The sequence below is a fragment of the Anabas testudineus genome, chromosome 24 (assembly GCF_900324465.2).
Source record: "Anabas testudineus chromosome 24, fAnaTes1.2, whole genome shotgun sequence".
Lineage (NCBI taxonomy): Eukaryota > Metazoa > Chordata > Actinopteri > Anabantiformes > Anabantidae > Anabas > Anabas testudineus.
The window spans coordinates 12,723,285-12,747,129 of record NC_046632.1 but is presented as its reverse complement, the minus strand read 5'-3'; the positions used below and the strand labels follow the sequence as shown (position 1 = coordinate 12,747,129).

The following is a 23,845-nucleotide window of genomic DNA, read 5'->3' as shown; positions in this document are numbered from 1 at the left end:
CATTCCTGTAGAATTGCACACATTGTTCTAAAATCCTTCTGTCAGCCGAAGCTAATTATGTTTAAACATGTTTGTCAAATTTTAGCCAACATCTTACTTGTCTGCCTGTTAAAGGCAAATGATAACGGCATGAAGAAAAGTGTTCATGAAAACAAGGTTCAGTTCAAATCACAAAGTACAGTCTGAATTATATCACACAACACCAAGTTGTAATATTCAATTTAATAATGAAATGTTATCTATCTTATACATACTTTTTGTGCTCTTTGTTCAGTTGTTTGTCCATTTTATAGACTGACTTTTTGATCAATTCTTAAAAGGGTATGGGAATTTTATGTGTGCAGCAGCACTCATAGGAGCTATATCGATGTGATCGTATATGTATATATATTTTTTGTTTTTGTTTTTTTAAGTAAATAAAGACGGACAGAAGCACGAATCAGAGCTGCGGTTCACTGCATTCAAATTACAAAAAGTGAGTGAGGGTTTTCAGGCAGCACACAACAGATGTGCAAAGATTCGAGTCGTGGCTGCTTTGCATTCTTTCATACTGATGATTATAAACAGGCAGAGAAGTGAAAAATGCCAGAACATGAGCGCACATGCTCGCTACTCTGTTTCAGAGGCTGTTTAATTATACTCAAAACACTTTCACCATGAATACTGCAAAGTTCAGTAATTGTCAGGCAGCATAAATGTAAATACAGATGATTGATAACTTCTGTATTGGGTAATCAGGTGTAGTAACCTTTTTTTTTTTTTTTTCTTACGGTGACTTTTATTTTGTTTTTATTTCATACTATAGACTTTAAGTACATATTTAAGAGATTTTAGAAATGTATCTACATTAGTTTAAACATTAATAGGAAGTGAATTACCCAGAATCTCTTTGCAGCAAAGTCAGTGTCCAGTGTCCAGCTTCAGACTGTAGTGTCACAATCCATGAATATCAGAAGAGAAGTGTCACATTCACATTAACTGTCAAGCTTACGTCAAGTATGTCGCTTTTCACTTCAAGAACAAACTTTGACTTCACCTTCAAAACATGCAGCCATACCTGACTGCGACCTTGTACAGATCGTCCTGGAGAGACTGGCTGTGATTTGATTATTTATTTACTTTTTTGGAGGCTGGAGCATGCAGCTGTGACATTTTCTGTTGTTTTTGTTTGCTTTGATTTGTTTTGTTTTTGACTGAGACTGGCACTGCACTGGAGCTGCACTGCAAAAACATGACATGCTCTGCCTCCACAACTGCATCCCTGGCCCAGTTTATCCTCTTAACAGTGAAAGGACAGTAAGCCAAAGCTGCATCGGTGCAGGTCATGAGGGTGGAAGTGCACAGAGGGGGCGGTTGTCGAGTGGCAAGTCTCATGCTGGTGCTTACAGGAAAACGTGGGATTTAGGAAGATTATGATGGTTTGTTACAGATGTTTATTGGATTTCTCCTCCCTTTTTTCAGGTGGTACGAAAAATGATGTGGTTGATGGACCATGTGTTCAAATACACCAATTTTGGTCTAGTGTCCCTGATTCATGGGGACTTCTTCATCAGACAGGTAAGAATTGACACCAAAAGTCTTAGTAGTCTTGTTTTTGTTATTGCAGCCTCTGCTTCACGTTATTAATGTGATAGATATTTTTAGACCCAGGATGCTGCCCAGGTTTTTTTTTTTCTGTTGTTGCTCAGAGACAAGACTGTTTTCCCTCACTTATCAATACCTTGTTCTTTCTCCTGAAGGTCTGAGGATTAAAATGCAGACCTTTAGGTCATAATCCAACTCTTTCATCCTCCCAGCTACTATTGTCCTGTTTTAACTCCACTCTGCAAAAGCAGAGTTGCTACCCATCTGCTTGTCCCAGCTGGGCAGCAGAAATATTAGTCGGCTTCCTGCAGCCATGGTGTCCTCTGAGAAGCATAGAGAGCGCAGTGGACAGTAGCTGCTCAACCCTGCTGGGTCAGATTGACCCTTTGTTGTGGGGGCAGCTGGGTCAGAGTGGCCTGCTCTGACAAGTCTACACATGGAGCCAGCAGGTCGGGGAATTCCTGGCATATCATGCAGATTTTGCATGATATGATGATCATTTTATCAAATTAAAAAACATGAATTGGTGGATCCACTGACAGGAAACTCTTGGAATATCAATTAAATAAGATTTTATTTATGCGGCAAGACATTATAAAATTATATAGAACAATCACTCTTGAGCCAGGACTAGGGTAAAGGAAAAAACCTCCAGCAAAACGAGGCTGCTGGTGGGTGGCCATCTGCCTCGACCAGTTGGTCTTAGTGGAAAGCTGAGGGAGAAAAGCAGCGCAACAAAAAAATATCATCATTGAGGATGTCAAACACTGTCAGCAGCTGCCAATAGAAAAGACCTAGACTGCATGACCTCCACACATTCATATTTGCTGAAGTTTTTGGAACTAAAGAGAACTTGTTGGCACCAGCTCCAATAGGGTAAATGTTTAAAAATATCATTGCTTCATTTCGAATGATATCACTGCCGCACAGCTTTCTGTGCCAATAACTAAATGTTTGTCCACCCTTGTTTTATCTGGAAATACTTGAAAAAGCAGCTTCCTCCCTGTTTTTTGAGCTGCAGAAACATGACAGCAAGAGGGAATACTTTTTTTTTTTTTTTTTTTTTTTTTTTTTTTTTTTTAGGTCATGGAAATGCTTTGCCATGGAATTTCACATCAGGCACTGTGCCGAGGGGTGAAGAACCCTGAGTGTGCTCACAGCCAGACTTGTTGTGTGTGGAAGGCCTAAGCAGCCTCGGTCATTTCTGCCATCATCCTCTCTGTGATCCCCGCCAGCATTCTTGTGTGCATTCTTGACATCTTTTCCCAGAATACTTCACACGTCCACACAGCACAGCAAGCATCTGCCCCAGTCTCCCAAGCATCTGCTGTCCACTCAGACTGGCAGACATGTCTCCAACATCATTATGCGCAGCACCGCACAGCATGCTTTGATGGCATTCACACAGCTACTTGTGGTACAGGGCTTTAATTAAATGTTTTCTGGTAACGTAGGGATCCTCAACCTTTCAAAACTTAAAGAGAACCTTCAAATTAGAGGCAGACATCAACATTTAAGTATGCACAAAATCCACAAGATGTTACAGTTCAATTGTTGCTAATTTCTATAAGAAGAAATCAGCTGCTTTGATGTAGTAAAAAAACAGGATGACCTTAAAGTATTAAAATTTAATTTTAACTCATTAAAATCTAAATTTCAGGTACATTTAATGACACTTCGGAAACTGACTTATGAGATTTGGCATCCGCCTTTTAAATTGTTTAAATTTACAGAGAGATTGCTTACTTTGCCAGTGGCTATTGCTTATCCACCGTGGTACTTTTATTTGTTTGTTTCTATGTATATCCTTGGTTCTGTTTGGCTAAAGCATGTGGGAGCGCAGCAGAAACAAATCTGTGCAGGTTGCTCACTTGTGAGACGGCGCCCAGCATCAGAAGCCTTCAGATATATATAAGCCAACTAATATTTCTGTCAAACTGAAACCAAAGGCTAAATGTAAAGCAGTATTTTCATTTTTAAAAGGCTTGACCTCTGATGTTAAGAAATGCCCCCAACCCAACATATCCATCAATTCATACGCAATTCAATAAAACTGTAATAATAGTGTCAAGATCATCTATAGGTTTCTGATGTGTTGAATGCCTGCATCTCTGAATCTTTGTAGTTGCAGCCAAAATGTTGACTACAAGTTTCACTACATACAACTGCATTAATAAAACACGTGCGCACACACACACACACACACACACACACACACACACACACACACACACACACACAGCTCAGCCTGGCAATGCTAATGCATTTAGAATAGCTTTTGACCAGGCCTAACTAAAAATCAATGCTGCTGCTCCTCATCCCGTCGCTGCTAATGCTCCTAATGTTTTCAAGGCGTCATGTTTTGCATCCATTTCAGCTATGCCACTAATGGTGCTCTGAGTGCTCCACAGAGGGACTGTAGCTAACATCTGATTTGTGTTAGCTTGTTTCTATTTGTTTGCTTAATTGTATGCTGACAAAAAGCAATCATTTTATCAAGACGATGAATTTAGTAGTTATCCTCAATTGTGTCATTTGTTCAGGGCAGTTGGATATAAACAGGACTGAACGTGCAGCATCTTGAAACCACTGGGCAGGAACCATAACTTAAAAAAGCACTTTTCAAACCATATGTTATGTGTTATGTTATGTTATGTGTTAGTTAAATCGCTCTGCTTAACTGTGGATAAATGTCCTTTTTGATTGTTCATACAGGGTAAAGCTCACCGAGACAAACAGCTGATCTACCTAAAAAATCACCTAGACAAATACTACCACAGCCGCAACAGGAAGTGGATAGTGCTGTTCCCCGAGGGTGGCTTCCTTCGCAAGCGGCGGGAAACCAGCCAGTTGTTTGCCAAGAAGAACTCTCTCCCGCACCTGACCCACGTCACATTGCCTCGTCTCGGGGCCACGCAAGTTATCTTGAAATCCCTGTCCGCGCCACTAGAGAACGGCAGTGTGGGCAGCGAGACCAACACCCCTAACCAGACAGGTAACTTTCACAGAAAAACACATGATCCCTTCTTTGTCTGTTTTCCCCAATCCTTCATCAGGAATATTTGGAAAGTTGGTATCAGCCCTAACATAAGGTAAGGTGTTGTCAGAATTTCACACTTGGAAGTTGAATGGCTTATCTCGCGTGTGTGTGTGTGTGACATTTGTTCAGTTCTCTTGCTACAGCTGTTGAGCAGCTTTTGGATTTTATTATGGGTGAATTGTTTATGGACACGAATGAACATAATGCACAGGGGATGGATGTCATGTCTTTACATAAATTACTTTAAAATGTTATGGTGGGTGTAGAGTCGTGCTGACACCAGCTTCTCTTATCACTTTTAACATTTATTACAAGCTAGAATTTAGTGATTATTCATTGGCCTATTTAAATAAATAACCTGGTGCCAAACAAAGACAAAAGTTTAAAGTTTAAGCATAGACAGTCTGCCAAAATGTACCAAAATCTGCCTTGATATTTATTTTCAAACCTCAACCTTGCTTCTGGTCTTCTACAAAAATCTCTAGGGCTCGACTCAAGTATGTGACAAGGAAAGAAGCCAAGCCAAGTTTGAATGCCCCTGCACTATTTATAAAAGGAAAAGCTTGAGGTGTGGTGTGAAGGTCAGCTCTATCAGTGATGTGGCAAGATTTTATTTCCTTGAATGTTTCCCTATTGTTTGTCCCCTTGTGAAATGTTAAACCTATAAAATATTGGCAATAAGATGTAATAGAAGAAGGCCTGGTATGACCCTGAGCCATACCTGTGGTCTTTCGTAAGAGGTGATGCAGGGCAAGAGTGTAGGATGTAGCAGCACAATATACGCAACTAAATGGAAATTATTCAAGTGTAATTAAGTGTTCTTGTTATTCCTGCTACGGAAATTAGCAATGAATTCATGGCATCAAATTAATCTGGCCACATGTTGGCTCACAGTCTCCTTTTCAGTCTCATGTACAGCTCCTTTAGATCACGACATTTAAAATTAGAAGAACATTTGTGTTGGATATACTGAACGAGAAAATAATTTTAAATTAAGAAGACCAAAACACCATGATTTTCCAGATTGTCAGAGTAGTAATAAAATTTAAAATAAGAATATAGAATTTTACTTTCGTTGGGCCTTGATGGTGATATTTGCTTTTTTGAGTTTCTTTGAGGTTGATAGGGTTGTTTTGTTTGTTTCTCAATGGCATCTTCAATTCTTAGAAAGTAGATTTATTCCTCGAGATTTTTTTTTCTTTTATTCCACAGGCAAAAACTCTCCTGCTTTATAGTGCGCTGTATTTCTTGATCAAATGTGGTTGCACTCTTCACACATGATGCATTAAATCATCGCCTTTTTGTCCTATGGCCCTCGTGAGGCCTGTTTTAAACGAAAGGTAAAGATTGCCAGAAGAGGAAAGGGGTAGGTAACATCCACAGAACGGCCAGAAATTGCATCAAGGTCCTTGAAACCCCAGCGGTGTCTTTCAGGAGAGTCATTTTTCTGTCTAGAGACCAGCCCTAATTACAGCCAATGAGCAGGGCGATAATGCTTCAATTAACAAGTGTGATTTTTTTTTTTCTATCTGAATTCCTGACTTAAAAGTTGTTTTTCATTCCAGTGGATTCAGGGTCTTTCTGCAAGTGGAAGGCGAGGCTAACATAATAATTTATTCTCAGCAAGCTCCAGATACCTCAGTAAACCTGCTTCTCGAAGCATCCTCAGCAAAAACCACAGTCTTAAAACGGCTATAAACATACAGTTGCATTGCCTGCGCACACTGCTCACTCAGCTTACCCAGTGGACTCTCCTGGCTGTGGTTCAGGATCCATTTAAGGCTGTCTTGTGTTAATAGTAATACAGAGAGACTTTGTGCCAGCGTTATTGAGAATGTGGTTTAGAGCATTAGCCGTCCTTTAGTTTGCTAACACAGCTCTGCGTCCTACAGCCTCAGCACTAACAGAAGGATGCCGGCTGTCTGTCCCTTTGCAGGACAGACTGTCAAACCAAAGAAGTAGCTCAATCAGCTGACGTACAAGTTAGAGAAAGTCGAGCGTGTTGCTGTTTATGTGTTAAATTATGTGCTGTGTGTGCAGTTTTAGTGTGTTGGCTTTTCAGCTAATTTAGCTCAAAGTCTTCATCGCATCAGTGCCAACAAACACCGACTGTCAGCAAAGGGTTTATTTAGAACATCTGGCCAGAAGGCAGCGATTCAGGGTTTTGGATGTGTCAACTTATTTAAGATATTCATTGCATTGCTGTATTCTTCCCTGTTTTGTATTCTGTAGTTAGGTTTGTATCCCAGTTTAGTCTATCTCCCTTCGTCCTTTCCCCTGTTCCAGTAGCTCAGGAGGAGGGGAAGCTCATTGCTGCAGTAGGGCTTGTCCTTCCACTTGAGTCTAGTTAATGGCATTAAATCCTGGGGCATAGGGGAAAAAACACATACCCACAAGAGCACTATGCTCCTCACTGTCCTGTTGTGTATGTGTATATGTATGTGTGTGTGTGTATGCGCACCATGCTGATCAGAGACACAGCTTTGTCTCCTTCTGACCCTCCCTGATGCGCTGCAGAGGTGCCCAGAGCTTGCTGACTCACTCAGAGACAAATGGGCCACTTGGAGAAAATAGGATTTGATGTAAATGTGTGTGCCACTGTGTATCAGCCATGCAATGTCACCCAGGCTAAATACACAGCTCAGTGCAGATACAAAACACATGGGTCACTGGTCACCAGTGTAGTTCACAGCCTGTAGAAAAGCTCTGTGTGCAGCTAAGAGTGATGAGGTTTACATGTTATAAAACTGCAGTAACAGTTGGCAGGTAAACAAAGTTCACTGCTATGAGTCATTTATGCTGAGAGTCGAGCTTCAAATTACCCACAGGTAAACAAGTTTGATAACACTAGCCAGTCAGACACAGTTTTCATGCACTAGTTAGTCAGTAGGAGGGACAGGTGCAGGCTTCAAGTGTTGTAATTGGCCTGCAGAGTGGCCTGACAGAGAGCCAGATACCAGCCAGTGTATTTCCTTCCTCTAACTGTTTACACAAGGATAGGGCTTCTCTGATGCCATTTTAAATTACCACAGCTGCTGTTATTACAGTAGTGTTTGTCACGGCGTATAGGGCACCAGCGATACCTTGGCTCCGGGCCCCATTCTTTGGCTGGTCATCCACCTGAGACTATGGCTGCCTTTCAGCACACTTGGACAGAGCTCTGTGTCCAATTACCAACGCAGATACTGTAGCTGTGATGTGAGCCATTCCTACCAATACCATAGATGCCTTGTCATTTATCAGATCAAATAATGTACAGTAAGCAAAGAGGTGTGCATTCTTAAAGCTCTGATATCTAGTAGAAGAAGAAACAAAATAGAACAGTACATTTTATTTTTAATATTCAGTCAGAGATTTTCAGAACTAGCTCATTGAGATGCAGCATCACCAACAGTATTAATAACTATAATAATTAATACACCTAGAGCTGTGAAAAGCATAGCAATCACTATGTAAACACCATGGCAGGAACCTGTTGTGATAGTTTTCCTTATGGCTCATGGCTGCAAAATGTGTTAATACCATAGTCAAAGTATTCTCAATAGATAGGAGTCGATATGATTTGGATGTTGCTGGTTATGTGTAGCATTGTTTAAATAGAGGAACTAATGTTGAAAAGGTGGAGTCATTCACTAACTACTAACTGCATGAACAAACATACCTAAATTAAAGGAACCACAACTGTTCTGTTCTTCTTTAAGTTGGTCTCAGTCTCACTCGTCTGTAGTTGATGTGCTGCTTTGCTATCATAGTCCTATGTTAAGGCTGTTACCACTTTAATCTCTAAATGTGAAAGGAACAGGTCTGGAGAGAGTTCGTTTTTTCTTCGCCGCCTTGTTTCACTACTGTCTTCACCCTTACTATCGTTTCTTTCTTACCCTGCCATAAATTTAAGGATGAGACATTAACTTTGCAGATTACAAATGTAGTTTTTGTTATAATATAGTTAGCAAAATGTTTCTTCTGTTGTTAAAGACATAAAAAGCATCTGAACTACTGAAATGCAAGTGAATCTCTACCACCTGCAGGTCTGAGGTGCTGTAGTGTGGTCTTCACCTCGAAGTCTTTTTGTTGGGAGGTACACAAAAAGACTCAATGTGGGGATTATTGAAGTATGGCATACCGGAAACACTGTGTGAGCATGTTGTAGCTATTCACCCCTGCCTGTTTCATCTTGTCCTCCCAACTCATTTAATTGTGTTTGTGTTTGGCAGGTAACAAGCGTAAAGGCTTGCAGTGGGTTATAGATGTGACCATAGCGTACCCTAAAGCAAGACCCATGGACATCCAGACTTGGATCTTTGGCTACAGGCCTCCTACAGTCACACACGTACATTACAGGTAAAGATGAAATGTTTGTTATAGCATTGAACCTTTCACCTATTCATCTGAGTTTTTTTTTTTTTTTTTTCTTTCCAACCGAGTTTCCAAAACGGCAATTTGTCATTCACATGAGAGGAAACAATAGAGCCATTATTACTATGCAAATTTACTACGGAGCCAACATGCAAAGAAACTGCATCACATGGAAATGACATGACATCATGAAATAAGTGCAACCTAATGTTTGCATATAGTATTGTAAATCCATTTTTAGTGGATGGGAATATAGAGGAAGAAAAACTCCTGCACGGTCGTATTTCAAACGAGTCCTGTCACAGGGTTTCTAACAGAAGTACACACACTAAACACGTGACTCGCTTTATCAGCCCAGCCTTCACATAAATCAAGGGAGGGGTTGTCCCTGGTTTTAAGTCTACACACTGATAACACAAGTTCCCACCTTGCATACTAAGGGATTATGCATGTCATTATAGAGCTGTCATATGACGCTACTCTTTGCAGCTTTTGTTTTCACTGCTCAGTCATATTACATATTATCTATTTAATTAGAGCTTTTGTATTACCAAAACATTTTTAACTATAAAAATATTTTGCTATTCTGCTAATAGGAATATTACTGCTGTTATGCAAAACAAATGGGGTCCTGGGCAAAGTAAAAGGTGATTTATGAACCCTGACTTGTTGGCCCTTCTTGCAAGGCTCCTCTGCCCACATGGACTAAAGCTGAGGACTCATTAAGTCTGTAATTAGATGAGCAGAGGATGCACTAGTCCCACTCCACCTCGGGGACTCTCTAATCATCCATCGACACAATCAGCTTCCCTTGCTCGGTCAGCAGCTCTGCAGCCTGGGGACGAACAGGGAGGCACCCAACCAAGCTAAAAGTACAGCTTTTCCTGTTACAAGTGTGCGCACACAGTTCTGACTGTGTAGATGACGCTGATCATAGAGAAGTTAGACCCATGCTGGTACAGGTGCAGCGTCAACAAGAGGATTAATATGCCTGCTGATAAAGGAAACACTCTGGAGGAGTGGGCAAAGCGAAGCACTTTGGTGATTCAGACAGGACAGGCGGCTAGACTAGTGTGCCCACCCTCAAACAGTGTTTCTGCTGCGTCAGTTTAGTCAGTGCAGCATTTGTTTGCTTGAATTCTTCAAAATAATATAATTAAAGAATATTGCTGCATCTACTAAAGCATGAGAAGCATGAAAAGTCCCAACTATCGGTGTAATCAACTAAACTTGACTTGCAGAGATTATCCAAGCCATTTGTGAAGTAAGACATCAAGCACCAGAATCAGTGACCCTCACACAGAGCTGCCAGTCCAACTAACTATTCAACACTAATATTTTCAAAGTAATTATCAGGGTTTAGATTGTTTCAGTGCTCTGTGTTATTTCCCTTCGATCATTGTTTGTCTTTTCAAATGCCAAAAAATCATGAAAAGAGATTTACTTCACACTGGGATGGTTGAAGTTTATTTTTCCACAGGAAGTCGGTGAATTTTACAAATTGGTCACTTCATAGGAAATATGCTGCAAAGTTGTTTTTTCTGTGTGGAAAAGTAGAATTTTAAAGGACTATTAAATGGTACTGCATGAACAAAAAAAAAAATCACAACAGCAGCACCCTACATTACAGCTTAAGGACTGATGGTGTTGTCAGAACGCATCCAGAAAAGAGAACTGTCACACTCAGCGTACAATGTTGGGGTAGAACATCAAGCACAGTGTCAGCCTTTGGCCGTTAGCGGTGATTCAGCATGTTGAGTCTGCGGTGGAGGCAGTCACTCAGATAGAGCTCTGTGACCGGCTGCTCACTTAGCAATTACGTGATTTCACCCATTTATTGTGGCGTCTACTTACTTTTCGCATCCACCTCTGTTTGTCCTAAAAACAGAAGATGAGCGAAGACCATTTAACAGCATATTAGCATTTTGCTTATTTGTGTTAATATGCCAGATTTCTGTGTTTTCTGTTTTTGATTATAAATAAACACTGCAGACTAGAGATTTCCTTCACAGAAACGCAGAACATATGTACATGTCAGCTGTTGGCTAGTTGTTATTATTTGTGATGTGGTTTAACAGAGGACATGAAGCATTTGGGGTTTCTTTGCAGTCTTTGCAGCCCTACATCTGACTGTTTCTATGTGAACTGACCTTGAACTGTGCTAACATTTCATAGGTCTGTTTAAATTACTACTGCGCCTGATCCCCGGCTTCAAAACAAGCAGCTGAGTATTAAGTAATATTCTAGATGAATCCACGTTGAGCACTCTGCACTTTTTTTAATCCTTCTACCTCCCTCTGTTCTCCCTCTGCCTCCAGTCTTCACCCTCAGCTCCACCCTCCCTCGCTGTGTCTCCTGCCCTCTCCCCATATAATCTCAGCCTCCCAGATTGCAGCATCATAAGCCCTCTGTGAATGGCAGATGGGAGCGTTAGGTGGGTGTACAGAGGCCGAGCGAGGGCAGTAGTGGGTGTTAAATACGTTGAAATCCTTTTCTTTTAAACGCACCTTCTCCTCTCTCTTTTTTTGTGCTGCTGTGTGCGTTTCTGAAAGCTGCTGTTCGAAAATATCTGGAAGGTGACATGATTTATGGAGTCAGAGTCTGCCTGGTCATCACATGGATACTTTCAGGCTACACACCTGGTTTTCTCTCAGTGACACACAAAATTGTTGAGTTTGCAGCTGTACTGCTTTCTTAAGACATTTTCCTTCCCCAGTAAGCTCTGTGTTAAAAAAAAAAAACAAAAAAAACAAAACACCTCACTTATTTTCAGTACTTGTCACACTGGTGTTTTACTGTGAGTGCTTCTCTGATTTGAGGTTGCATCTTGGAATAATGAATGAGTTGACCACCCATCTCCACTTGAGTCTTTGAAGGAACCTCCTCTAGAGGTGTGAGAGTTCAAAGTTCATCAGCAACATTTGAACAGGCATTCAGATATATTGCTTTTGTAAATTAGCAGTTCTTCTTCTAATTATTCTTTTGAAACATGCATTTAAAATCTGGAATAAAAGTGCTAAACATTTTAAACAACACCCACTGATGCATTCATGGATTTTAGCTACTTTTCTCCATTTTTTCTTTTCTCCTTTTTTTTTTTTTTTTTTTTTTGTTGTGTTGGCGGGTCATAAAAACACTATTATGTTGTGCAAAAAACTTTTAAATTATTTTTCTAATTTTAGCAAGTATTGATAAAGAATGTTAGATTTGTTAATTACTACTATTACAAACAGTTTTTCTTCCCCCATGAATAAGAAAATAAAACTTTAAGGACTTGTGTAGATCAGAATAACTTGATACATAATTGTTTATCACTGAACAACGTGACAAGAAAAAATAACCATTAATGACATGTTGGATAAATGCACTTTTCATCTATAATGCAGTGAAGCTGAAATGGGATAAAAGAGGAATACTCAAAGTACAAATACTTATTTACAGTAGTTGAGTAAGTGTTTCTAAATATTGAGAAATATTTGTAGATTTGTTCTTATCTTGTTTGCAGTTGGTCTTGGGGTGGAGTGGTGTTGAATAAACCTCAAACATTAACCCTGATAGACATCATTTCAGGCCATGTAATCCACAGTTTACAGTGGTTTTATCACCCTTTACTTCTGACCTTTGTCCTGACAACAGGTCAGTGCTCCCATGCTTTGTTGGTACTAACCTCCGCAGTGTTCCTCCCACATCCTCCATCCCTTTCTTGTGTCCTCAAATGACAAGATCAACAGCCTTTGTTAGAAGCATATGGTCACAGTGATCAGGTGAAAGTTTGCTTCTGCCACGTAGATACAAAAATCTATGTAATGTTAAAGGGTTACAACAACAAGGTAGTGTACACTGGTCACTCAAGTTCAAATCAAAACTAATCTTTGGGCTGTTTACGAACATGTAGTTTGGTTCTGGTGACTGTTTTTGCTCTCTGGTGTCGCACAGAGCTCACGGACAATTAAGTGACCATGATTTCTATCAGTGCAGGCTGCAACTTATAAATGATAAATTATCAGTTTTAACATCATGTAACCTGTCCACGTCCACATTCACATCCACATAACAAAAATAAATTGCACAGATGTTTGAGTGCAGTTATACCAGTCTAAATTAACCAAAATTAATTACAAATGCATCAAAGCTGGTCTGAACCAACCAAAAGGAAACTATTTAAGGTTCAAAAGTTCAACTTTTTAATCTTTAAAAACATGGAAATTACAGCCATTCATTTTTAACCATCTAACAGGCATATAGAGTTACAGAAAGTCTTAACATTTGTTTCAATAGCTGTTTTCAGACATACACTGGAACCTTGAACTTAGCTGGACATTACCTGAGGACTTGTATGTGATGATGCAAATGTCCAAAGCTGTTTGTTTGGACGTTAAATGGAATAGAAGCTGCTCCCTGGTGCGTCCAATTGAGATTGTCTGAATAGATAAGGATTCACACCAAGCGAAGGAATGTGTTGACAGTGTATTTATTGTGCGACTAGCTCTGCTCCAGTGTGTGTAAAGAAAACTTATTTCCACGTCCTTTCTGTGCTTCCTGCATGCTCTACTGATGAGCCACCCCTCACCTAAATCAAACGCCGTATTTTCACTAAGCGAGAACGTTTTTGACTCGGTCTCCTGTTGTGTGCTTCATGTGTGAAAGGCCAACTGATTCTCCAGACAAAAGGAAAGGGCTAATGTTTCTTAAATAGTTCGAAATATCTTTTGACCAAACCATGCAGGTTATAATGACATATAGGTGGTCTGCTGCATTAAGCAAGTCTGTGAATGCCCACAGCTCAAAGTGGGATTTACTTCTTGCACTACTGTTTTAGCCTTGTCAACTTTTAAATTTTTGCTGGTAATTTGTAAAAGCAGTAAAATTTATAATGTTGTAGCCACACCCATTGTAAACACAGACTGGTATCCTAGACCACACCAGCTTGCATATGTAACAACATTCAGTCAGTCATTATTCCTATGTTTTTCTAACTGCATAATTCTCGACACACCCTTACTAATAAAATTGATTAATAATGTGCCAACTTCCTCAGAAAAAGGATGTGATAATTGTGCAGGTATGTTATATATTTAATATATTGTCCATCAAATTAATGTACATAATCAGTCTGATTACAAAATAACTTGATTCAGTTTTAGACAAAGCCTCAGTCACCTACGGATGCTATGTACTTTTCTCTAGAAGTAGAAAAGTAGAAGTAGTTTTCTGTAGGAACATGTTAGCAGTTTTATCAACTTTTCTCCCCCTGGTTGAGACCTTAATGTGTCTGTTGGAGTTTCTGGTATATCTGTTTTTCTCCAACACATCATTTCCTAGAACGAAGACTGTCTTGACCCAGAGAGCAAACAGATTAAAGACTAAATGGAGCAATTAACGAGCAAACTCCCACTGTCCCCCAACTTGTGTATGATTGCCGATAAGCATTTCTTGGCATTCTGTAAGTCAGGGCGTCGAGGAGTCGTGAAGTGTCTGGTTCACTAAGTAATAGTGATCCCCAATGAGCACAAAAGTAAAATGAATACAGTGAAATCTCGATTGTTATTGATCCATTATAGCACAAATACAGCAAAGCTATATCTAATTTCATTCAATTTAAATAATTGTTAGATCATCTTCAGCTTCAGCCATCACCCCCGAGCAAAAGAGAACTCTAAGACTGCAGTCTGGGACTTGGGGCTTCGTTGCATATACACAAGGACCCTTATCTTCAACTAGCAACGGACACAGAGCAGGACTGGAGACTTTTTTGGGCCCCAAACCACACAGGCCACTAATCTCAATATTCACCTTTTGCAACTTTCTGCCCAAGAGCAGACCTCCCAGGGCACATTTCTGTTTCTTAAGATTTCACAGCCAGAGAGATTTAGGGCCTTATAGAGTCCCAAAACAATAACTGGCTGCCCTCCAATGAGGCTTGTGGAGTGGACAGTCTTTTCCAGCCACAGTCTAAATTTAATTAACTTCTCAACCCAATTTAGAGGGGAAACAATATCTCAAGAATAAGAGCTGTACAGAAGCTAAGCGGCTCAAACAAAGCAGTAAATGGTGGATCAAAAGCTTCTGATTTGCACTGTTTACTACCCTAATTTGTCTTTCATCTCATGAATAACCACATTCACAACTATCCTGGTAGAAGTAACAGCTACAATTAAAATGAACTCTATTCTGCTTCTTTATGAACTCCATCTTTTGTCCAGAAAAAAAAAAACATTAACATTAAATCCTCGCTTACAGATAAGTACTTACAGTAGAGAGATCAACACATGCTAAGTCTGATGTTGAAAGTTATTGACGGGAGAAACTGCAGCTCTCCCACAGCTGCCTGTCTGTACGCCAGAGTGTCAGGTTAACAAGCTGGCCAGTGCCAAGTGGGTTAGGTTGGAAATGAGAGCGCTGCTGTGGCCCCATGCCAACACATCACCACCAGTTCCCCACTACCACCACCATCACTACTGTACTCACTGTTACACACAGTGCTGCACCTCAGCACAGCAAACACTGCCAATACATAGAGAAATGTGTGGTATGGACACGTTAAGTCATTGTTTAGTAATTAATGCAAATAAAACACAACATATTGTCTTTGAAACACTTTCGCATTGTGTGCACTCGCTTTAATTCGAGAACAGATGTATTATCTTAGAAGAATGACATATATACTACTCCAAACGGCATGATTGACAGCAGTGTGAAATGTAGAATCAGGTGTTTTTAGGACAGGAAACGAACCCTTTGAACTTCCCCATGCTGTTTGATTTAGGCTGCCAGTGGTTAGGCTGAAACCGCTTTTACAGATATAACTACAGGCCCTCTTCTCCAAATAAACCTGGCTGATAAGCCACTGAAAGCAGCTGATACAAGGAAGATACTATATGCTATCTAAGCATGTTGTGCTGATTTGCTGTGGACCTGAATCAGCAGCACCTCTTCCAAACCTTAGCAGCCTTCAGCAGCCTATGCAGCTGCCCTAGACACCAAAAGATCCTGATTTCTGCATGAATATTTCAGCTGCAGGAAAGTACTGTGGCAGCCGTCTGATACCCAAGGCCCTAAATGCTCAAATCTTCCAATAAGTGGCACAAGCCAGCTCCTGTTTCCTCTGCCAGGATTACTGAGCTATCGGTTTACATTTCAGAGCAGGCTGGGCCTTTGGAAGGCATCCTATACCGAGGCAGGTGTGAACTATCCTCACGTGTTACTCGAGTTGTTAGTTATTATTCACTTAGTCGTTAGTTCATTAGTTTATATTTAGTAACGGAACCATGACCGTCGAGGTTTATGGCCACATTTGTGATCCGCTACTGGTAAAATCTTACATTAGACAGAGAAGTAGCTGTTGTGTTTTGGTTAGCATTTGGCCATGAAGCTAATGTAAAAACGAATGGAGCATAACATTACTAATCTGAACCACTAGATGATTATTTAGATTTCTACTCCTTTATAGCAGGCAACGTCCAGTAAGGTCAAAACAGCAGCAGGGTGCTTCTCAGTTCTATTGGCTGGTGATTTTTGAGGGTTGCCACAGTTTGTTTGCGCAAAATATAAGTGCGAGCCTAAAATTTAACAAGCAAATGTTTTGAGCGTGAGGAGAAAGATTTGAGCAGGACCATAGAAAATCTGTGCAAGTAACAGTAAATCTGAGAGCACAAATACAGTTTTAAACATGAGCAGAGCAAATCTGAGTGCGAGTGGGGACATTGTGAGTGAGGGAAGGGTTTTGATGAAATCATTAAAGCACGCTCTCAAATTGAAAAAACTATGCTTTTGATTAAAGAAAGAAATCTCATGTCATCACTACAAGTGTAGAGTTGAATCCCTTTGCAGGAAAACTCTGCTTTTATTTTTATAGTGGTGACTTTCTTGATTTATCCTCTGCTATAATTGCTACCTCCTGTCCACAAATTATCATATCGGTTTCCTCCGAAAGCGTTCTGTTTCATCATTTTGGTCTTTCTTGGCACTTTGAGAAAGCATCAGTGCGAGTGTTTGGTTCCTGTGGCACACGAGTAACATCAGAGATACATGATATCCACAGACACAGTAGGAGAAGCTTTGTGCTTTGGCCTCTAATCACCTCTATCGGGTGGCCACAGCAGCTTAGCTCCTGTTTTGTGCAGCCTGAGCTGCTCGTAGGGAAGGTGTAGCTGTTGGTCAAAAGTTGTTATATGTTCAGATTTTTTTGAGCTTCATCAGAACCGATTTAAGTGGTGGATTTTCTCATGTTTTATCCTGAATGTAACAGGCAGTTCATGCAGCTGAGAGACATAAAAGTTGCTTTAACAGGACCTTGTCCAGACTTGCCACAGAGTAACACCCACGCCCTGAACCCCTGGATAACGAGAAGTTTCCATAGATATGCACTTAAAATATATCAACCAAACGGAAGTCTGCAGTGAATCATCAGCCCTTCGCTGAAACGGGCCAAGCCTTTTCCTGATTTGGTCATACAGTCTGCTTCAGTTCAAAGAGCATGTTTTACTGTAGCAAGTGTCTATATACACTAATATGCTCTCTGACAGCAGCTGCATTGAGCTTTTTTTACAGCAGTCGTTTTCAGAAAATGAACTGAGAGAGACTCATTGAAACCCTTTAATGAGACGGCACTGGCCTGTTTAAAGAAACTTTCAATAATCAAATGGTTTATCAGTCTGTTCAGACAATGTGTGGGTGCACTGTCTGATTCTAATGATTATGATTTTTGCTATTGTTACTTTCATTATCACTGCAGATTCTTCGTAATTGAGTGAAATACCCCTCGTAATTTTAAAGAATAATTTTTTTTTTTTAAATCCCACTTTACTCTTTTCCCAACAAATATTTTAAGTGTCTGCTTTGAATGACTTGAATTGTAATATAATTATGTGCTTATTTTGATTCTGAATAATGTTGCACATTACGTTAACTGATTTATCCGTCATTCATATCATTTTTTTTCTTCAGTTTCAGCAAATATAATGTGATATGGAAAACAGCAAAACCAAAACATTTGAGAAGCTTAAATCAACGATAATTATAATTAGTTCAGTTAATTTATTATTAAAAGCACTAACTGATAAAACTGGTCAGCAGTTGCAGCTCAATTCCTGTCCATTAATAGTAATAATGATTTACATATTAATTATCTTTCTGTTCACTGTTTATTCCAATGAGGCTGGAATTCTTTAAGGTCAGGTCTTCATCGTGGGTTCGTACCGGCAACATACAGCAGATTTTTCTAAAAAAACAAGATGTCATCCTGACAGAACTGTTCTGTCTTTACTTACACTGCTTTTAATATTTATTGATCACTTAGTACTCCATTTTTATTTCTTTTTTCCTAGGCACTGATGTACTTTTTTGTGGTTGGGGGTATTGATTGTATAGGAAGTGCTCGTCTCAGGGAGGAGACTGTAACCTTTCTCTGAAGGTGACCAGAGCTGGCAGCTTGGTAGTGCAGCCTACTAGGGACCCCTTCTGGCTAGAAACTAAATTTCATCTCTCTATGACTTCTGAAAGTCACCCATTTATAAGCCTCCCACTGTTTTCACAATGCCAGCCAGCACATCAGTCATGGTGTTTTCTTTAAGGTGTTATTTAAAATGTTGTTTTAGACACCAAGAAATGATCAGCTACTGGAAGATGACGATTCAGTGTGACGATAATACATAGAGATAACTGCCAGCTGTTAAAATAGCTGCAAAAACGGCAACAATACAGTTTTTGTTTTTGACATCCACAAAAGGACAGAAATTTGTTTATTTTTCATTGAATCTGTTAATTATTTTTTGATTAATCATTTTGCCTAAAACAATGTTGGAGAATATGGGAAAACTCCATCAATTTCTTTTGTTTTGCTGATTGCTGAGCATTGAAAAACTGCAGCTGCAAATCTATTGGCAATTATATTGACACTGAATGGTAAATAAAAATAATAAGTATAATAATACATATAAATAAAACATTTCTAACATCTGTTCCTCATCTTTCATGTATGATATTAAATATTCGTTCTTTGCACATAACAAGCGATCTGAAGAAAACACTTTGGACAGTTCTGTTTCCTTTTTTTTTTTTTTGACATTTTATAGGCTAAAAAAATAATTTAAAATTTAAGAAAATTAATCATAGTAATATTAATAACCATTAGTTGAAGGCTACCATATTTTATAGTAAGTACAATGTTATCTGAAATATCTGAAAGTGTTTAATATCAATATGGGCTCATGATGAATGTTTTTAGTATCTGCCAACATTCTGTAGACTGGAAAATTAAGTGATGAATCAACAAACCTAATGAAGGATGAATTGATAATAGAAATAATGATTAGTTGCAGCATTAATTCCTCATCGCTTCACCACAGCCCCCAAACATTAAAGAATAAGCATCTTTCGTCTCTGCTTGAATATAATGGTGTTTGGCTCTTTGAGGTCAGCGCTGCTTCTCACAGAGACAGTTTTTAGAGCGGTTTGTCTTGTCTGTCTGCTGCCAAGACCCTCTGCACTTTTGTCTCTGTCTTGTGACACTCTTAAATCTGCCAGCGACACACATGATGCCATTTTTCAGATCTCTGAACTGGCTTCCTATAGCTACTGCATCAGATTTAAAGCCCTGACCCTTACCTACAAAGTGGTCAACTCAACAGCACCTGTCTGGTGCGCTTTGCCAGCGATCAACATCTTGTCGTCACCTCACCTTAAAAGATCCCAGGCTAAACTTTGCAGCTCAGTGGTCCCACAATGGTGGATAAACCTGCCCACCTCTGTACGCTCTGCCTCACTCCCAATTTTCAAAACCTGCTGAAAACATAACTCTTCAGCTTCTTTCTCTGCACTTTAAAAACATATCTTGCACTTTTACCTCATGAAATGGAAACAGTTCTTCCCAGAGCACTTTACTTTAAAGTTCTTCTCCTCGGCTGAGACATTTTGCCTTGTACATCACTTTTAAGTCACTTTGGTTAAAAGCATCTGCCAAATGAGTAAATGTTAATGTAATGAATCCTCCAAACAAGCCGAAGCTATAGCAAACACACAGACTGCTCTAATAGACTCTGCCCACGGGCCCCGGATGACACCCTGGGTTTGAGCCACAGCTTCAACAACGGATCAATGCAGACAGTTTCTGCTGAGGGAAACTCAAGTAATCCTTTTCTGTGTTTCTTCTCTCTCTCTCTCTCTTTTCCTCCAGGATGTACCCAATAAAAGAGGTTCCTCTGGAGACAGAGGCCCTGACTGACTGGCTGTACCAGAGGTTTGTGGAGAAAGAAGAGTTGCTGACTCACTTCTACGACACAGGTTTGTCTCACCATGGCAGTTTGGTAAAGTTGAACTGAAATATAATTTACTGACTCACTAGTTCCTGTACATATGTGTTTTTTCCCCAAAAAAGCTAAAACAGTTGTGGAAAGACTTTGAGTATTGGATCCTATGGCTGCTGTTAAAAAGTGTTTTTAATTTAGTTTACAAACTATGTCATTTCTAGTATTTTCTCATATGTATATTCTGACAGCTCATTAATTTATTTATATACAGTGACATCTTTCCCTATATTGGTTTGATCTTGTTTACTTTGTAAAAACTAAAACCCCTACCAGTGTTGTGGTCTTGTACTGCAAATGTGGCACCTAGATAAGATTTGAAGGTTCTGTTTCCAATCGGTGCCTTTAAATGACTTTCAGTAAGAAGAACAGACACGAAGCGATGCCTCCTTCTGTTAATACGCTAAATCTGCCACACTTTCCATGAATGGAAGAATCGTTTACAGCTCGAGAGCAGCAGGAAGTCCTTAAACGCTTGGTTTTAATTATTACTTTTGCTGAGCAAAACCAACGTTTATTAGCTCAGTCACATCTTAAAATAACAAATCTGAAGACATCAGCTAAGCACAGATGTATTTATCCTTTTCTCCACAGGATCATTCCCGTCTCCAGAAGGACAGAAGGAGGCTGCTTCCCGACAGATGACCCTCGACCCCGTGTGGCTGTGTCTCGTCCAATCATTTGCTTTCGCCTCTGGCTACATATGGTACAATGCCCTCCAGTACCTCTACTATTGTTTATTTTGAGTCACTGATGAGGCAAGTCTTTATTGGACCACTGGAAAAGCCTCAGGATCAGTTGGTGTGTGGCCCAGCGTCGTTCTTGCCCCCATACAATGGATGAATGTACATTTTCAACAGAGGAGACTTATAAGGAAACAAAAAAACATATGAAGACAAGTACACAAACACACAAATTACAGAATACCCATACCATATGAAACTGATCACATGCATTGTTAACTCGCACACAGCCCTAACACCACACACTCTCTCCAGCGGCCTAGCAGAATAATCTCGCACTCGACACCACTCACATATTGATGTTTACACGTCCGCATACACAGACACTCACTCATACATAACTTTGTATTCAACTTTAACGAAATGAGGCTCAGGACTGCTCCAGAAGACGCTCTGGACCGAACTCTCTTTCTCTCCCTCCCAGGCTTTAGCCGTAGTAGTTTTACAGAGGATAAAGTATGTGCGGATGCGTGCGACTGAGTACATGTGACTAGAAGCGTAACGTCTGCCCCTGTTCTTCTTCCTGGTGAGAGTTAAAGCCCGCTGGACCTCTCTTTCAGCCCGCTGAATATCCGACTGGCCACACCTTCCAGAACGAGTGGCTGTATGAACCTTAAGGCTGCACAGCCGGCCGCTCCTCTGGCCTTCATTGCACTAAGGATCCATACTGCCCTAACTGCTCCCTGCCCCAGGAACTACTCCTGAATGGTAGCTGTAAATGTTTTAATTTCCTATATTTTCTTCCCCTTATACTGCATATCTCCACAACAACGGCCATCGTATTTGTTGTTGTCCTTTATTTCTTTTGTCTTTTTGTCATCGTTATCGTCTGGACTGTTTTTTTTTTTTTTTTCTTCCTGTGTCCACCTGTCTGTCGAGGCAGTATTCAGAGCTCACTGAGGAAGAGGGATCGTGTTTACACTGCTGGCCCTGCTGAAAGCCTGGAAAGCCCAAAGGGGATGGTGGCTACAATGCAGCGCTTAATTAAGAATCTGTTTCTGTTTCACATGTAAAGAGGAGGCAGCACCGTAACGCTGGTTTAAAAGAAAAGGAAACTATTTTGGTGGTACGCACGGCAAGAATTGCAGTCTGATCACCTAAAAAGTATCTTCCTCATTGTGGATTCCCCCTTTTTTCCATCCTTTGCTCTCCAACATGCAAACACACACACACACACTTACACAGACAAATACACATGCGCAAACAAGGCCATGTGCAGCTACACACAGCAGAGTAGACATCTGAGGATTATCTCAGCAAGCCAGACTGAGACGGCAGAGACTCTGATTCCCCTATTGGACTACATAGTTTTACAAATATTTAAGCCATATGCTTAGTGTCGTCGGGGTGAGGAAAAGACATTGGAAAAAAAATGTGATTTTATTTTTTTTGTTTGTTTTGTTTTGTTTTTTTTATAGAAAGCTACCCTAATGTTCAGCATTCTAAAATAGACATTTTGGCTTACAGAACTATAGGTGTCATTACTGTAAATTTACAGCATAACCTGCCTAAGTGAGTGTGCGTGGTTGTCTTTTCCCCCCATTTTTGATATTATATGATTCATGTTGTGTTGCTCTGTGACGTCAGAGTGTGGCGGCTTTTTTTCACCACGAGTGGTCAAATTTTATTTCATTTTAAAGTGCGTTTCAGCTGTCGTCCTCATGTCACCGTATGTTTCAATCTTGTACATAACAAAGCTGAGGAAGAGTTAAGCATCGTTCGCGATGACTGAAGCGTATCTCTCTTTCAATCCGTGATAATTTCAGAATTTTAAGTTTAAATTATCATGAATGTTTAAAAAAAAAAAGAAGAAAGCAAGGATGATCCCTTCACTCATTAGTGTTGCCCTGTTTTATTATTTTTATTATTATTAATTTTGTGCTCCTGAGCTGGACACGGGCTGCTTCAACACGTCAGTGGTGGCTGACACTGACAGTTTGCATGGGCCCGGTTCGAAACTTCTGCAGCTGTAATTTTTAAATAATCAGGATTTAGTGGGAAACCTGGACTGTCGAGCCTTACCTGATGTTCCGGTAGACCACAATCCCAACTAACGCCGCTTCCTCGCACTCCCTCTTAACAAACATTTGTTATCAAAACTGGGCCAGCGAGGAAAGGATCACTCGTCACTTAGGAGGGAAACTCTGGAGGGGCCCTGCAATGAGGCCGCTGTTCTCTCTCTGTTGTGGTGTGGTTTTGAGGTAAATTACATGTAATTTGCTTAGCCTGCTTTAATTAGGAAAATTATAGAGGAGCAGCAGTTATCGTTGTCCTGGCTAATGCATAAAAGGTGCATTTTAGTAGTAACTGTGCTCCCTGTGCGCCACTGTAAGTAGAAACTATGTGACATTTTAAAAAAGGGCTACCTGACTGGGTAGGTGGGAACTTTTTACTGTAGATCAGGCTGTAAATGTGTTTCATTCAGCGGCCCTCTCAGATTCCCCTTCACCGTGACAGTGTTTCAAAACGAAACATCACGTTTTTTCACCTCTACATTTTTATTTTATTTTTATTTTCTGACCATGTTTCCAAAGAAGGCAGGGAAAAAATGTTTTCCTCGATGTGGTTTTAGGAAATAAACACCATAGGGATTTAAACAAATTATTCTAGAACTGTCTGTAATTTTCCATTTTGTACTTCTCCTTTAATTCCTAGCTACACAGCCATTTTACAACACAAAAGTTGTGCTGGAATAAAACATCATAAAGATCCTAAACACTGGTCGTCTTTCATACACTTTTCTACAAAGCAAATGCTGTTACGAGTTAAGTGCAAGTCGTGACATGTTTCCCACATCCTCTCCTGCCAATGTTCCTTTT

At 40.0% G+C, this 23,845-nt stretch overlaps 1 protein-coding gene across 3 annotated transcripts in view; it reads left to right on the top strand.

Annotated features, from left to right (window-relative positions):
* The window catches only part of lpgat1 (lysophosphatidylglycerol acyltransferase 1), a 36,482-nt gene extending 12,740 nt beyond the window's left edge, over positions 1-23,742 (top strand). For all 3 annotated transcript variants that reach the window (XM_026341536.1, XM_026341537.1, XM_026341535.1), the window contains exons 4-8: positions 1,462-1,557; positions 4,300-4,579; positions 8,839-8,965; positions 20,154-20,260; positions 20,878-23,742. In XM_026341536.1, the coding sequence (XP_026197321.1) occupies positions 1,462-1,557; positions 4,300-4,579; positions 8,839-8,965; positions 20,154-20,260; positions 20,878-21,029 (762 nt within the window). In that variant the 3' untranslated portion in view covers positions 21,030-23,742. The remainder of the gene's footprint in view (positions 1-1,461; positions 1,558-4,299; positions 4,580-8,838; positions 8,966-20,153; positions 20,261-20,877) is intronic.
* The last annotated feature ends 103 nt before the right edge of the window (positions 23,743-23,845 follow it).